Below are 13481 nucleotides of genomic sequence, written 5' to 3'. Positions count from 1 at the left end.
GCGGTGCTCCTCTAAGACAATGCACATCACAAAAGGCCAAGATGAAGCATGGGAGAGCTGGGCATACAACAATCTAGGCCACGGGGATCCAGCCTACGTTCCCGCTATGCTTTGGCTGTGAAGCTTCCTGGGGCTCAGGGCTGCAGTGGGAGAGATGCCTTCCCCTAAGGTCTGAAGCTGCTCCGACTGGTGGGGAGGTGCCCTTCCCTTCTGGGCCAAGCACAGAGCTGCCCTGGCAAGGGGAGTGGAGCCTCTCCCCGCTCACCCTAACAGGGAGCTTGTTGCCAAGGCAGTTCTGTGCTGGGGCCAGCGGGGAAGCAGCCAGAGAGCAGCAGGTCTGGTTCTTAGGTGGGGGGACTGTGGGGCTCTGTGTGTGTGGAGCCTAATGCTCCTTTCCCCAAAACCGGACCTGTTGGCTGCTTCCAGGATGCTGCACGGTGCCCCAGGACAGGCAAGCACCAGGTAGCCCACCTTAGTGCTGCTTTCCAGGTATCCCTGAGTCCCAACCTCCTAACCCACCCTGAGCTACTCTAACCCAGGGCCACCTCCTGCAATCCAAACCCCACACCAGTCAAGATCCCAAGCCCTCTCCTGCACACTCCAATACCCAATCCCTCCACAAACCTGGAGCCCCCTCTTGCATCCCAACCCTTCATTCCCAGGCCCACCCCCAAAACGTCACTCCCTCCTGCACCCCAAGCTCCTGTCTCAGTCTGCAGCCTCCTCCTGTATTCTAAATCCCTTGGCTTCACCCCCCAGCCTGAAGCCCCCACACCAAACCACTCATCATTAGAGTCCTTCCCCCCCAACCCTCAGTCTCAACCCTGAATGCCTCATCCCGGCCCCAACCTAGAGCTCACACTCCTGGAGAGAGCCTTGGCATCCCTACACCGCAACTCTCTGCCCCAAGCCTACGTCCCCTCCCCCTGCTCAGCCCCACTCCTGCCACATGAATTTTGTTATGTGCAGCAGTATGAAGGCAATGTGTCCCACATCACCTCCACATTGGTGTACGTAACAACATTCATTCTGCTCAGGAGTGGGAAAAATTAGAGGGAACACTGGATCTAGTTACAGAACACATTTCCAGACAGGATCGGAGGAATCCAGAGTCTGACTGTCTTTAGGGAATGCTGCAAAACCTTCCCCTTTGACAAAGCTTCCCACCATCAGAACGACACACACAACAGACACCCCCTTCCACTACACAAACCCCTGCCAATGGAAAAAAAAAAACCAACCCCACACAATCAAAGACCCTACCGCAAGCAGAGATTTTACCCCAAAAAAGAGATGTGTCACCGATGCCACAAAATCCAGTCAGACACACTATAGTGACAGGCCGAAGCACAGAACTCAAAGACAGACTGAAAGCCCACACCTCATCCTAGATGTAGCAGCAGGGAGTCCCTAAGGGTATGTCTACACTACCACCCTAGTTTGAACTAGGGTGGTAGTGTAGACATACCCTAACTTACGGGGTGGGGGCTGCATTGGAGACCGAGAGGTGGTGTGTCTGGTGTGGAGTGGTTCATTCCTTATGGGACCTCAGCTAGATGTATGTATGTTAGAACAGCCAGGGTCTGCTTCAATCTACACTGGGCCCAAGGCCAATGCAGACTAGTCCACAGAATCAGGAAACGACAACCAGCCACTTGGTGTCTTCTCCGGATACACACTCTTGTGCTCAGCAGATTTCAATGCAGGAGAAAGTCTGAATCTTTAAAGTTCCAGCAATTTATAGTGAAAGTGATTTGGAGCAATTCTGAGAACTTTTGATCCCTCCCTCGCTTCCTCTGAGCCCTGTCCTAAAACGTTTTAAAAATAAGTTTTGAATACTCTCTGTGGAGCACACAGAGAGCATGATGACGTGAGTGGGTATCTAAGCTTCATCCATAGTCATTTGGGATGAGCTGCAGAGCTCTCTTGTGGCTTTGACATTCAATAGTAAATCACTTATTCCAAATCCACAGTGGAAAAGCTTTTATACCACTTCACACCATATTACAGCTGTCTGTAGAGACAGACATATACTACAGACTCTTCTCTTCTGGTAGATAGTTCTAGGCTCCCGGAATAAGATGTGAGTGCTGGGGATGCTTAGAAAGCTGGAAATCTCCCTTGTCTGATTGGTATAAAGCTCCTGCTTCCATCCCTGTTTAATCCCAAGATAAAATTTGCCCAAAGTAAATTATGCCTTGATTATGGGTTTGTGTCTCATTGCTCTTCATAAGCAGGACCATTAGGTTCACACAATGCACACTAATTGCTTGCCACCTGGTTTATTTTATTCTCTGTGATGAATCACAACTCTTAACAAGGCCAGAAATGAACTTAGTGTTCCAATGATACAGTTAGAGCTGAAGTCTTTTAATACCTTAAATTAAATCAATCTTTTTCCTTCCAAGTGCACTAGTTTCAGGTTTCCTATGGTAGTACATGAATCCAGGTTTTTAGTGGATGACAAGGACACCCACACTGCATACATGCTATATACAAATCATTTTTGAGGGTGCGGGGCTGTCTTCTATGAGGATGGAGAGGGACACCCAAGTAATTTTTCCTCTAATCATAAAATTTGACACAGAGACTGCTCAGAATCCACTGTGCAACTGTAATTCTGCTGTAAACTTTGCCAACACTTTGGTACATCAACACTAGCACTCAGGTAATATCTATCAAACTCACCTTTCAGTCTCACCCTTGTACTGATGTTGTACAAAACTTGCTAATCAGGAAGAGGATTTTGAGGCACAAAATGGGCAAGAAGTAGCCATAATAAAAGTAAAAGCAGCATGAACCTAATCTGTACTATCGTGATCCCATCATCCCTGCTTTACTATGGGTTGTATGCACGGACCACAATGACCACTGTAAACTTTAAGTCTGATCTGTAGCACATTTTGAAGCAGCTTGTCCGTGTTCTTCCTGCTGGCCTCATTTGTTTGAGCTAGCAAAAGGATCATAATGCCTAGCCAATAACCTCCTTGCCAATTCTCATTTGCTGCCTGATCACAAGGAGAATGTTATTGGGAAAAGCAGCACAGATCATCCTGAGTTTTGTTTGGTTCCTTAGCTCACAGACTTTGATCCCTAAGACTGTGGTCATCCCCAAATTAGGGGGATGGATTGGTTTATTTCACAGTCATGAGATGTTTCAGAAATAAGATATGTTGTTTAGAATGAAGATGGATCAGTTCTGGGGCTTGTCAGCCTTGACTGAAGTCAATGGAGTTATTGTGTATGTACACTGGGGTAACTGAGAGCTAAGTCTGATGCAAAGGCAGCAGTATCTGTTTTCCAAAAGAAGTCAGAAAATTAAGTAAATGATTAGAATGAAAATTAAAATGATTGACTTTGTGCTTCCTGATGTTTCTTAATATGAAGCAAAATGAGAGAACAATCTGAGCATATAGGTGAGACACAACTAACAAAATTCTTTTCAAGCATATCTGGATGACTGTTTCCAATGGATGAAAAATTTCCTTTTGAAGTGAGGGACACTCACCAAGTGTCAAATCCTTCCCTTGCTTACGCTTGCATGACTCCCATTGAGGTCAATGGGGGCCAGAGGACATATTTTGGGCTAAAAGGCTTTTCCAGGAACTGATACAAGTCAAGATTTTTCTTTTTCTTATTAACACTGGCTGTGTCTAGACTGCATCCCTTTTCCGTAAAAGGGATGCAAACTAGACACATCGCAATTGCAAATGAAGCAGGGATTTAAATCCCCCCGCTTCATTTGCATAAAAATGGCTGCCGCTTTTTTCCGGCTCGGAGCTTTGCCGGAAAAAAGCGCCAGTCTAGACGCGGATCTTTCGGAAAATAAAGCCTTTTCCGAAAGATCCCTTATTCCTTAGGGATCTTTCGGAAAAGGCTTTATTTTCCGAAAGATCCGCGTCTAGACTGGCGCTTTTTTCCGGCAAAGCTCCGAGCCGGAAAAAAGCGGCAGCCATTTTTATGCAAATGAAGCGGGCGGGGGGATTTAAATCCCCGCTTCATTTGCAATTGTGATGTGTCTAGTTTGCATCCCTTTTATGGAAAAGGGATGCAGTTTAGACACAGCCACTGTGTTTAAAAGAGATACGGAGTACTTTAAACACAACCTCTGCTTGATGAACTGTTTCTGTTACTCACCTACTTGTTTTCAAATGCAGAAGCACTTAAATCAGGAATCATGCTAAAGTAGAATTAAGAACCAAACAAACAGCAGAAGTGCTACTAATCACAAGAAATACAGCCTGTATAACAATTTGTCACTGAACAAAATGGCAAGTCAACCGTCAGACACATTGATAAACAGAATGCAGCCCACATCCATCTTCTTAATAAGACATTAATGCCTTGGATTTACCACTCACACCAAAACACTGATTCCTACCTAGGCCTTTCTTAATTTCTCAAGAAGATAATAATATATGGACTTGGCCATAATGACTGGGAACAAATCTGTTCAATCAATTTTAAGCTTTAATTGAAATTTCTGTCTTAACAAGAAAAATCATGAAATTGTTTAAACAGATATATATTTAAAAGTACCATATGGATATTAGGTTCCATTTTTGGTATATTTTTCATGCTGTATTTTAGGGATATATTTTTTTCAGTGTGTGTGTCCGATAATGGGACAAGTCCCACGAGGAAATAACAGGATTTGTGGGTAAATCTCAGCTAGTGCTGTGGTGATTTTCTCTTTGATGTTCCTGCCTCAATACTCCAGCCACAAGACATTTTACTTCCTGACTTTTCCTAATTTTAGTTTTTTTCAGCATGTTCATGAGGGGGAGATCTAACCACACAGGCTGGAGAAGAGTTGAATCCATCACACACAGTCCGCCTCACTCTGGAGCTACAGTGCTTCTTTCCCTCCCGCTTCCCGGAGTCTCCCTGAATGGGGAAATTGACACAGATGCTCATTCCCATACGGTACAAATCAACTGTTGTGAGATAAATACCCTCGGCTCCCACTTAACTCAAGGGGATCTGAGGACATTTATAATATTGCAGGAAGTGTTCAGCATGTTACATGGTTGAACCATAAATCATGATTTGCATCGATACTTCCCATAATGAAGGACTTGGTCACCAACCTACTGAGCCACTCCGCTCATGACTTGTCTAAAAAACATTTGAAAAAGCTGATGAATTGATATGCAAATTCCTCAGATGCTTGTAAAGAAATGGCTGAAGAGTCAGGGCAGGTTCTAGGATCCAGGCGAATAGGGTGGTCACCTGGGGTGACAACTTCCAGGGGCTGATTTTTTTTGTTTTGCTCTGCTAATTGGCAGGTTGGTACCATTTGGAGGGTGAGGGGAGGGTCTTGGCTACACAACAGGGATGGGTGCTGGCTTGTACCAAAAATGTGCCTTGGCCAGTAAAATGGGAATGCTTACCTCTGAAAACTGCAGCCTTCCAAAATCACTGGGTGGACTAGCAATCTTAAACATTTTCTTTGGCATCACCCAAGTTTCCAAAGTCTCCAGTTTACTGACAGCCAGATTTGTTGCATGATGTTTGATTAGGAAGCCCTGAAAATGATCAGCGAGGAAGTAGACTTGGACGGAAACTGGATGGCCCATGGGGTAGTATCTGGAAAACATACAGTGCACACACATTGACACGAAAATCACCATTTATTATGAGCTAATGGTTTAGAGGGACATTAGTTTCAACTCAGGAATATGCTACTTTGTCATGAAGAGATTTTAAATGTGTTCATTACCCATTATCATATACAGTACTCTTAGGCTCTCTGACTATTCTGAAACAATTGTTAGTAAAACAGGCTCTCATTTAAAAGGCATTCACAGCTAAACTGCTTCTAAGCTCTCTCTTTGGGCCAGAACACACCACTTTCTTACTGATCCTTTCTGCTGAAACAGTGCTGCACGAAGGTGGATACTTTGAACTCTGGAGAGACTTCAAAGACTGAGTGGTGGGGAGATCAGCTTACAAAGTCCAGATTGAGAGGTGTTCAGATTCGGGGTTCCAATGCAAAGTAAGGTTCGAGTTAGAATCAGATCCAAACTTTCTGCAAAGATGTTCAAGTCCTTCTCTAATTTCATTCTGAAAGAGGGGCGGATGGACAGTGGGGATGTGTCCACAGTGCAATGAAAGACCCACAGCATGGCTCACGTCAGCTGACTCAGGCTTGTGGGAGCTGGGTTGTGGGGCTATAAAATGGAGACCTGTGGGCTTGCGATGGAGCCTGGGCTCTGAGATCCCATGAGGGGGGCTCGAATGTCTATAGTAAGCTGAGCTTCAATGTCTGCAGAGCTATGTTTAACCCTGCAAGCCCCAGTCAGCTGACCTGGCGTTTGAGGATCAGTACCACAGGGATTGTACTGCAGCCTAGACATACCCTGGATTTCATGAAACAAACCCTAGTAGCACTGGCTAGAATGGGGCAAAGTCAAGCAGTCTCCTACTCCCTCTCATGACGATGCAGTTCCACCAGTCGGAACTGGTCTCCCTCTGCCAGAAGCAGCATTTGATGGTGTCCAAGGAGCTGAGGGACATTTGCAGCAGCAGCAGCACCAGGACCTGGGTGAAGGGATCTTCCAGTTTGGGCTGGTCGTCGTTCTGCTAGACGACGTATGGGCATGTGGGCAGTCTGGACGAACCGCACCATGAGGTGCAGCACAAGGCCATTAGCCTGGCACTGCTCTGCAGCAGCTCTGGCTCCCTGGTGTCAGTGCTGTGGTGTCCTCAAGGGCAACCAGAGAACACTGCGTCCGTTTGGTGTCCCATGATGTGAGAAAGAGGGGAGCAGTGGTGTGTGAGATGCGGCTGGAGAGAGGAGCCCCTAAAAGCATGTGTTTCAGCTTGTCTGACCAAGCAGCCACAGGAAGTGTCTGCCTTCCTGGTGCCTCGCTGGAGTAATTCTGGGGCTCTAAACCTGATGCAGGCTCCAATGAGTGTGGATGTGCTATTTCAAAATAATTCTGAGCTATTTTGATGCTCCCCCATAGTGCAACAGTGTACAGACATAGAATCATAGAACACTAGAACTGGAAGGAACCTCAAGAGGTCACTGAGTCCAGTCCCCTGCCCTCACCAGGACCAAGCACCATCTAGACCATCCCTGACAGATGTCTATCTAATCTGCTCTTAAATATCTCCAAAGATGGAGAATCCACAATCTCCCTAGGCAACTTATTCCAGTGTTTAACCACCCTGACAGTTAGGAAGTTTTTCCTAAAGTCCAACCTAAACCTTGATTTGCAATTCCAAATGCTTACATTTGCAGCCATAGTTCAAATTAGGCTGCAAGTGTAGACATACCCTTAGTCTCTAAGGTCCCACAGGACTTCTTTTTATTTTGCAGATACACACTAACTTGGCTACCCTTCTGAGACTGTCGGTACATTACACAGCACTGACGTCTACAGCCTTGATAAGTTTCTAACAATGCTTGTGGATCATTGAGAAGGACCTTCCATTTGAAGGTATGACTACACTGAATTTTAGAGATAATCCATTCTTTCTTTGGTCCATTTTCTGCATTTTCTGTACCCAACAGCCTAACCAACTGGTGAATATTTGAAACCAGTACTGGACACTAATGCAGAAGGCATGTTTGCTATCTATACAGTTTATTGTATCTCATATCAGTCTCTGTTTTATGACCCCCATCACCATCTCATCCAAGCACCTTTCACTGCTACAGTAACAACAGATGCCTGCTTTACGGGACTGTCCCATTTATACTTGCATTAAAATTACAAGGTGGTCATCTTGAACCAAATCCTGATATTATATTTGCCACATATGTATGAAAAATACAAATTCAAGGAAAGCCATTCTTTCTTCCAATTGCTGAAGATTGAGTGCACAAGAGACCTCCGCTCCTGTGGCTTTCTTCCACTTGCAACCAATCTTATATCATCGTACTGAATGAAGGTTAGACACATGTCAAAAACCCCTCACACAGTAGGCCAGGATTGGTATGTTTTCTTCAAGGGAGTCCCATGACAGGAACAGCAGAGGGCACTGCAAGTCAGGACACTGGAGATGCACCGGCTGAGCTAGTGCCCAATTCCATTCAGTGCAATGAAGTCTCGCTCTCATGAGCACTGGATTAATTCACAGAGACGTGTTCTACTTGCTGAGTTCTGTGGGGCTGGGTGGGTGAAATAGAAAGGAAGAGTTGGTGCAACCTTTTTAAAACATGACTTGCTTGCTAGTGGAAGGTTGGGATTGCTTGTTCCCATGATCATCACCACCTTTACTTATTACTAACTGCAGATTTACCTGGCATTGCATGGGTCCTTAACTCAATTATTATTATTATTATTTTAAATAAAAGGAACCAGCACATGCTTTATTGAAAAAATACAGTGTTATTTTTATGAAGTTCATGTTTAAGTGGGATTTCTTTAAAAAAGGATTTGTGAAAATGTGTGTTGTTTTATTTTTTATACATTTAAACGTATAAAATGTCCACCAAACGTATTTTTTCTTTATCTCTATAAATGCTTATAATTCACTATGTTTTAATGAAAAGGGGCTATAGCCAATTTGGTTTCCAATAACACGTTTTCAAACTTCAAGCACTGATATAGCTGTGCTAAAACAGAACACTATTCCAACTCTCTACTGTAAGGTTTATTGAGAAGCAATCCTATTCCAGGTTCATCCTATTTTTCTGTCTGATCTTGGTTCGGCCTCTTTCAACATTTGCTCGGTTATGTCAATTTTGAGTACTATACTTGATTTGGTGATTGTGTCTCTTTTCTGTTTGGCTTTATGAGAAGCAATCGCATTCTAGGCTAGGTACATGATGTTTTCTTGGCACAACCAAACTCTTATGTTGCTTTAAGAAAAGAGGAAGCTGTATGCCGAATTTGGTGGTCCTCACTCTTACCGTTTAGGAGGAGTTCTTGATCAAACAAAACAAACAAACAAACAAACAAACTTTTTATTACTTTTACAGCCTTTACTAGTAAGCTATAATGGAAACCTAGATCACATAATGCTAGAGTTGCCCAAGTGGGACAGTACTCAGCACTTCGGTGCCTGACTAAGAAGGTCACAGAGAATTAGGTTTCTACTCAAGAACACAAGGGACCAACTCTATTTCTCAGGGAATGGCTTTACCATTCTCAGAGCTAGCCTAAGTGTGTTTTCTGTTAGGGTAAAAGATAGCAGGGCACACAAGTCACAACAAACAATGTAGAGGTAATTACATTTTACAGCAGAAAGGGAAGACTTTTATCCTTGCTTTGATATAATAAAGAGCTTTAATATGTGAGTGGAGACAACAAACACCTAGCACAAGATTTAACTTTGCTTTGAAATAAATTATATCAGTTTAATTATAAGCATTTGTTAAAATGGATTTTTATTCACTTGATTTATAGATGGAAAACCTTTAATAAAAGTGTTTCTTTAACATCTTTGATTTTAAAAAAATATTAATTGATTCATATTAATGGAAACATTGCCTGAGGCTTTTTAAAACATCACTAGCTACAGGGGGCTATTGCAACTGTTCAAGAAAACTTAACTCCCATGATTAGTTCTTGTGATCATCATACAGAATATCTGCTCAAAGAGGGGGGCAAGGAGGAAGGATCGTCAACTCATTTCTGAGGGACTGAAATCCTTTCTTCTGCTTTCTGGAAAGTAAAATGTCAGCACGACCTCCGCTGAAATGAGACTAAGTATCTAGGAGCCGTGAATGTCAATATACACTCACTAAATTTATAAATAAAACCCACTATCGAATTGAAACCTGTCACTATTGACTAACCTTAGGAGGTGTATCAAACAAAGGTCAAGCATCATGTTAACTCTGCATAGCCAGTATATATCAGTAAATACAAACACCTTTAAAATATGCACAGCTTCTCAAACCCAGAGCTGACAAACCCTGTATGAGCAACAGCCAATGCAACAATATGGGTGAAATTCCCAGGGAGGATAAATCGTTCATTCCGTTCTACTCCAGCACAGCCACCCTATATTGTATATCACACTCCAACATTCATTCAGCTCTGATACAAAGCTCACTGTAGTCAATGGGGATCTTTTCATGTCTTTGGCTCACATCCTGAACATCTAAGACTCCTGCTCTCAGAGGGAAAAAAGAAAGAAGTTTCAAACTAACCGGCAGCTGTTGTCTCCATCAGTGTGCAATGACGTCTCAGCTCTCCTGAGGCCCAAGCGGGAAAATGAGTGGAACATGGACAGCATGACATCACTGAGGCTATGGATACCGTCGGGCTCATCATATATATTCTCCCAGTATGACCGGAGGCCTGGTGTGCCTGATGGGTAGTTACCATATAAATAGTAGTCCAACTGGCCAATGATTTCTTGATTCACCACAGCTTCAAATTTGCGGGCAAAGAATGTTGGCCTGGCGGTTTGCTGTGTGGATAACCAAAGAAAAAATACCTGAGAGTTAGTTCCTGTTTCCAATCCCAAACCTCTCGTTCTAAGGATCAGGCTGGAGTTAAGAATACAAGCTGCATTTACCCCTGGCCACCGACGAGTTAAGTAGTAATGCTGGAGTAACAGTGTTAAGTAAAACTCTGTAATTGTGTAACGCCAACAGAAGGAACGGACACCTGGGACCTCTGAAGCTTAGTGTATGAGCTTCCATAGCTTGAGCTGAAGGGCAGCTGGCTCTCAGCTAAGGCTGTAGAGGAAACTCATTCTCTTTCTCTGTGAGTGTCCTAAGTGCCACTACATGGGACAGTGAACCACACCCAAAAGGTGTCTGAGTTACACTTCCCCCAAACATACAGCATAAGGTTTCTATGCTAGTGCACAAAGCAGAGAACGTCTTACTCCACCCCAGAGACATCTATTGACCTGTCCAGGACCAGACATAATTTTATTCTAAATATTTGGTTTTATAGCTCATAGAAATGCACTTTAAAGTATCTATAGAGGATATGATTCCTTCCTTGAAGATCTTATAATCTAAATAAAGACAGGACATGACAAACAGCAGGAAGAGAGATGGATAGAAATTCCAAGATGACTATGGCCATTGCATAATAAAAGGATTTGAAGTCTACCAGAGGAAAGGGGGAGCATAATGGAACCTGTGGAAGGGCTAAATCAAGAGTCTGCTGCTTACGTGGATTTAGGCTTTCCCTTTGGAAAGAGTGTATTTACATTTGTTTCCTCTTAGAAGACAGCAAAAAGATATAAATTGTGAGTACACTCTTCAGATGAAGTGGACTGTGCCCACGAAAGCTCACGATACCATCTACATGTTTTGTTAGTCTATAAAGTGCTACCAGACCATTTGTTGTTTTTTTACACCTAAGAGGTGTGTAACTTTCCTTTAGGGTTTGGTAGGTAATTTGTTACATGAACCAAAATGTCATGATCCAAGCAAACAAGTATTAGCGGGCTACAGAAAAAAGTGAACAGTAGCTCTGCTACTGAACTGCTGTGTAACCTTGGGTAAGTCATGTCACCTCCCTCTGTCCTTGTTTTGGCTCTCATCCTTGGTCTATCTTTTCTACAAAAAACTCTCTCTTTCCCAGTGGGTATGTACAACGCCTAGCCCTACGGCCATATCTTTTCTGGTGCCTCTCAGTACTGTAATGCAAACAAATGAATACTATTACTAATATGGAAAAAACAGGGAGAGGAGACTACTTTCTTCAGTTTAAATTGCTGACTTACAGTGGTCAAACAACTTAGTATGAGAACAATGTCTATAGGATCAGTGATCAAAGATGGGCAAAGGATATCTGGGGTCATCTTGATCCATTTGGGGGAGTTCAACATAAAAAAATCCTAACAAAGTCAAAGCAAATGTTCTTTACCTAGAAAAAGTACACTGATCTCTCAAGGGTACTCAGACATGAGCTTGTACAGAGAAGTGAAGAGTGAGGATGAATAGCTCACTGTTTCTTTGCTTTAATCTATGAAAAACCGGCTGTTGAATACAAAGAGCTTGAATTTTTTAGTAACTTCTTATCATCATGGTACAGGCGTGGACAATAATTTTTGATGGGGGGGCACTCCCAAGATTTTGGAAAGTGGGTGAGGGTCACACTCTTCCATGATATTAATGGAGGAGGTGCATGGTCTGGGATGGAGGTTGAGTGCAGAAGGGAGCTTGGGGTAAGAGACTGAGACGTAAGAGGGAGAGTGGAGTCTGGGAAGGGGTTTGGGTGAAGGAGGCAGTTGTGACCTAGGGCAAAGGATTGGGGTGCACGGTTTTGGACTGTGACCTAGGGCAGGAGGGAGTGGTGACCTATGGCAGGGGACTAGGGTATGGGAGTATGGGTTGTGACCTAGGGTAGGAGGGGAGTGTGATCTGGGAAAGAGGATTGGGGTGCCAGATCTGGGATGAGGTATGGGTGTAGGAGGGGGGCAAGGGGTTTGGGTATGTTGAGTAGGAGGGCAGAGAGTTGGGGAAGGGAGGGACTGGGGTGCCAGAGGCAGGTTCTGGCCAGGAGACTTACCAGTCAGCAGTCCAACCTGCCTGCCTGCCTGCCGAGCTAAATTCTTGCAGAACATAAAACGTTTTTCAGCCAGCCTGTCTGCCCTGCACCTGCACGGGCTCAAGGGTCACATGCTTGTGTGAATAACTGAGCTGGAGGGGACGGGGCATGGTGCTTCATGTGCTGCCCATTATTCAAACAGGCAGCTCCCATTGGCCAGTTTCTGGCCAAAAGCCGGCCAATAGGATTGGGCTAGGGGTGGGGACATCACCTGAAGCCTTCCCCCTTCTCCTCTGGGATCAGTTTTGAAAGAGAAACGGCCTGGCAACCACTTTTCTGAAGAGTGTGCCGAGCTGCGGGGCAAGCAGGCAGCCTGCCTGGGGCTCCCCGCCGTATCTGCGGGCTGGATCCAGTGGCTTGGCGGAGGGAATCTGACCCTTGGGCCGTATTTTGCCCAGGCCCGTCATAGTATGTGGAAAACTTTTCAACAGGTTTGTAGGGTCAGATTCATCTCTGGTGTAACTCCATTGACTTCCAGGATGAATTTGGCTATTATAGTGACATTGCTAAACACCAATTCACGGCCTGTTGTTTGCGAGGTGTAACTGGCATCCTGAAGTTTTGCATTGGTCATTGAGGCTACCTGGGGAGTAATTTCACTTCGGGAGCCCAGTATTATGCACAATCATATCCATGTACAGAAACTCTTAGTTTACAAGCACTCCTTAGTTCCCGTTTGTTCAAACTCATCTCTGTGTACTGAACTAGCACAAGACCTATCAGCCACTTTTATGTCCCACTTATGCCCTTAAAATTAACTGGGTCTTAAGTGGTGCATAGCTTTTGTGCTGACCCTCTGTACAGGAGTGGATTGCACCCTTTCAAAACAAAGTTCTTTGCAATCAGAAATAAGTGCACAACTACCAGCTACGATGCAATATAGTAGACAAAAGAAGAAGCTCCATAATGGTTCCCAGACCAAGATAATACGTTTCAAGTGCACTTAGTGAAAGGCTTTCTATCAGCATCGTGGTAACGTTTTTTGAACATGCACAAAATGTGTAG

At 44.1% G+C, this 13481-nt stretch overlaps 1 protein-coding gene across 1 annotated transcript in view; it reads right to left on the bottom strand.

The window, feature by feature from the left end:
* XYLT1 (xylosyltransferase 1) overlaps positions 1-13481 on the bottom strand; it is a 400682-nt gene that overhangs the window by 32229 nt on the left and 354972 nt on the right. The window contains exons 9-10 of the mRNA XM_075899380.1: positions 10112-10374; positions 5394-5589 (exon numbers count right to left, since the gene is read on the bottom strand). Of these exons, the coding sequence (XP_075755495.1) occupies positions 5394-5589; positions 10112-10374 (459 nt within the window). The remainder of the gene's footprint in view (positions 1-5393; positions 5590-10111; positions 10375-13481) is intronic.

Source organism: Pelodiscus sinensis, chromosome 16 (genome assembly GCF_049634645.1).
Source record: "Pelodiscus sinensis isolate JC-2024 chromosome 16, ASM4963464v1, whole genome shotgun sequence".
In the NCBI taxonomy this organism is placed as follows: Eukaryota; Metazoa; Chordata; order Testudines; family Trionychidae; genus Pelodiscus; species Pelodiscus sinensis.
This window is presented reverse-complemented; position numbering and strand designations above follow the sequence as displayed.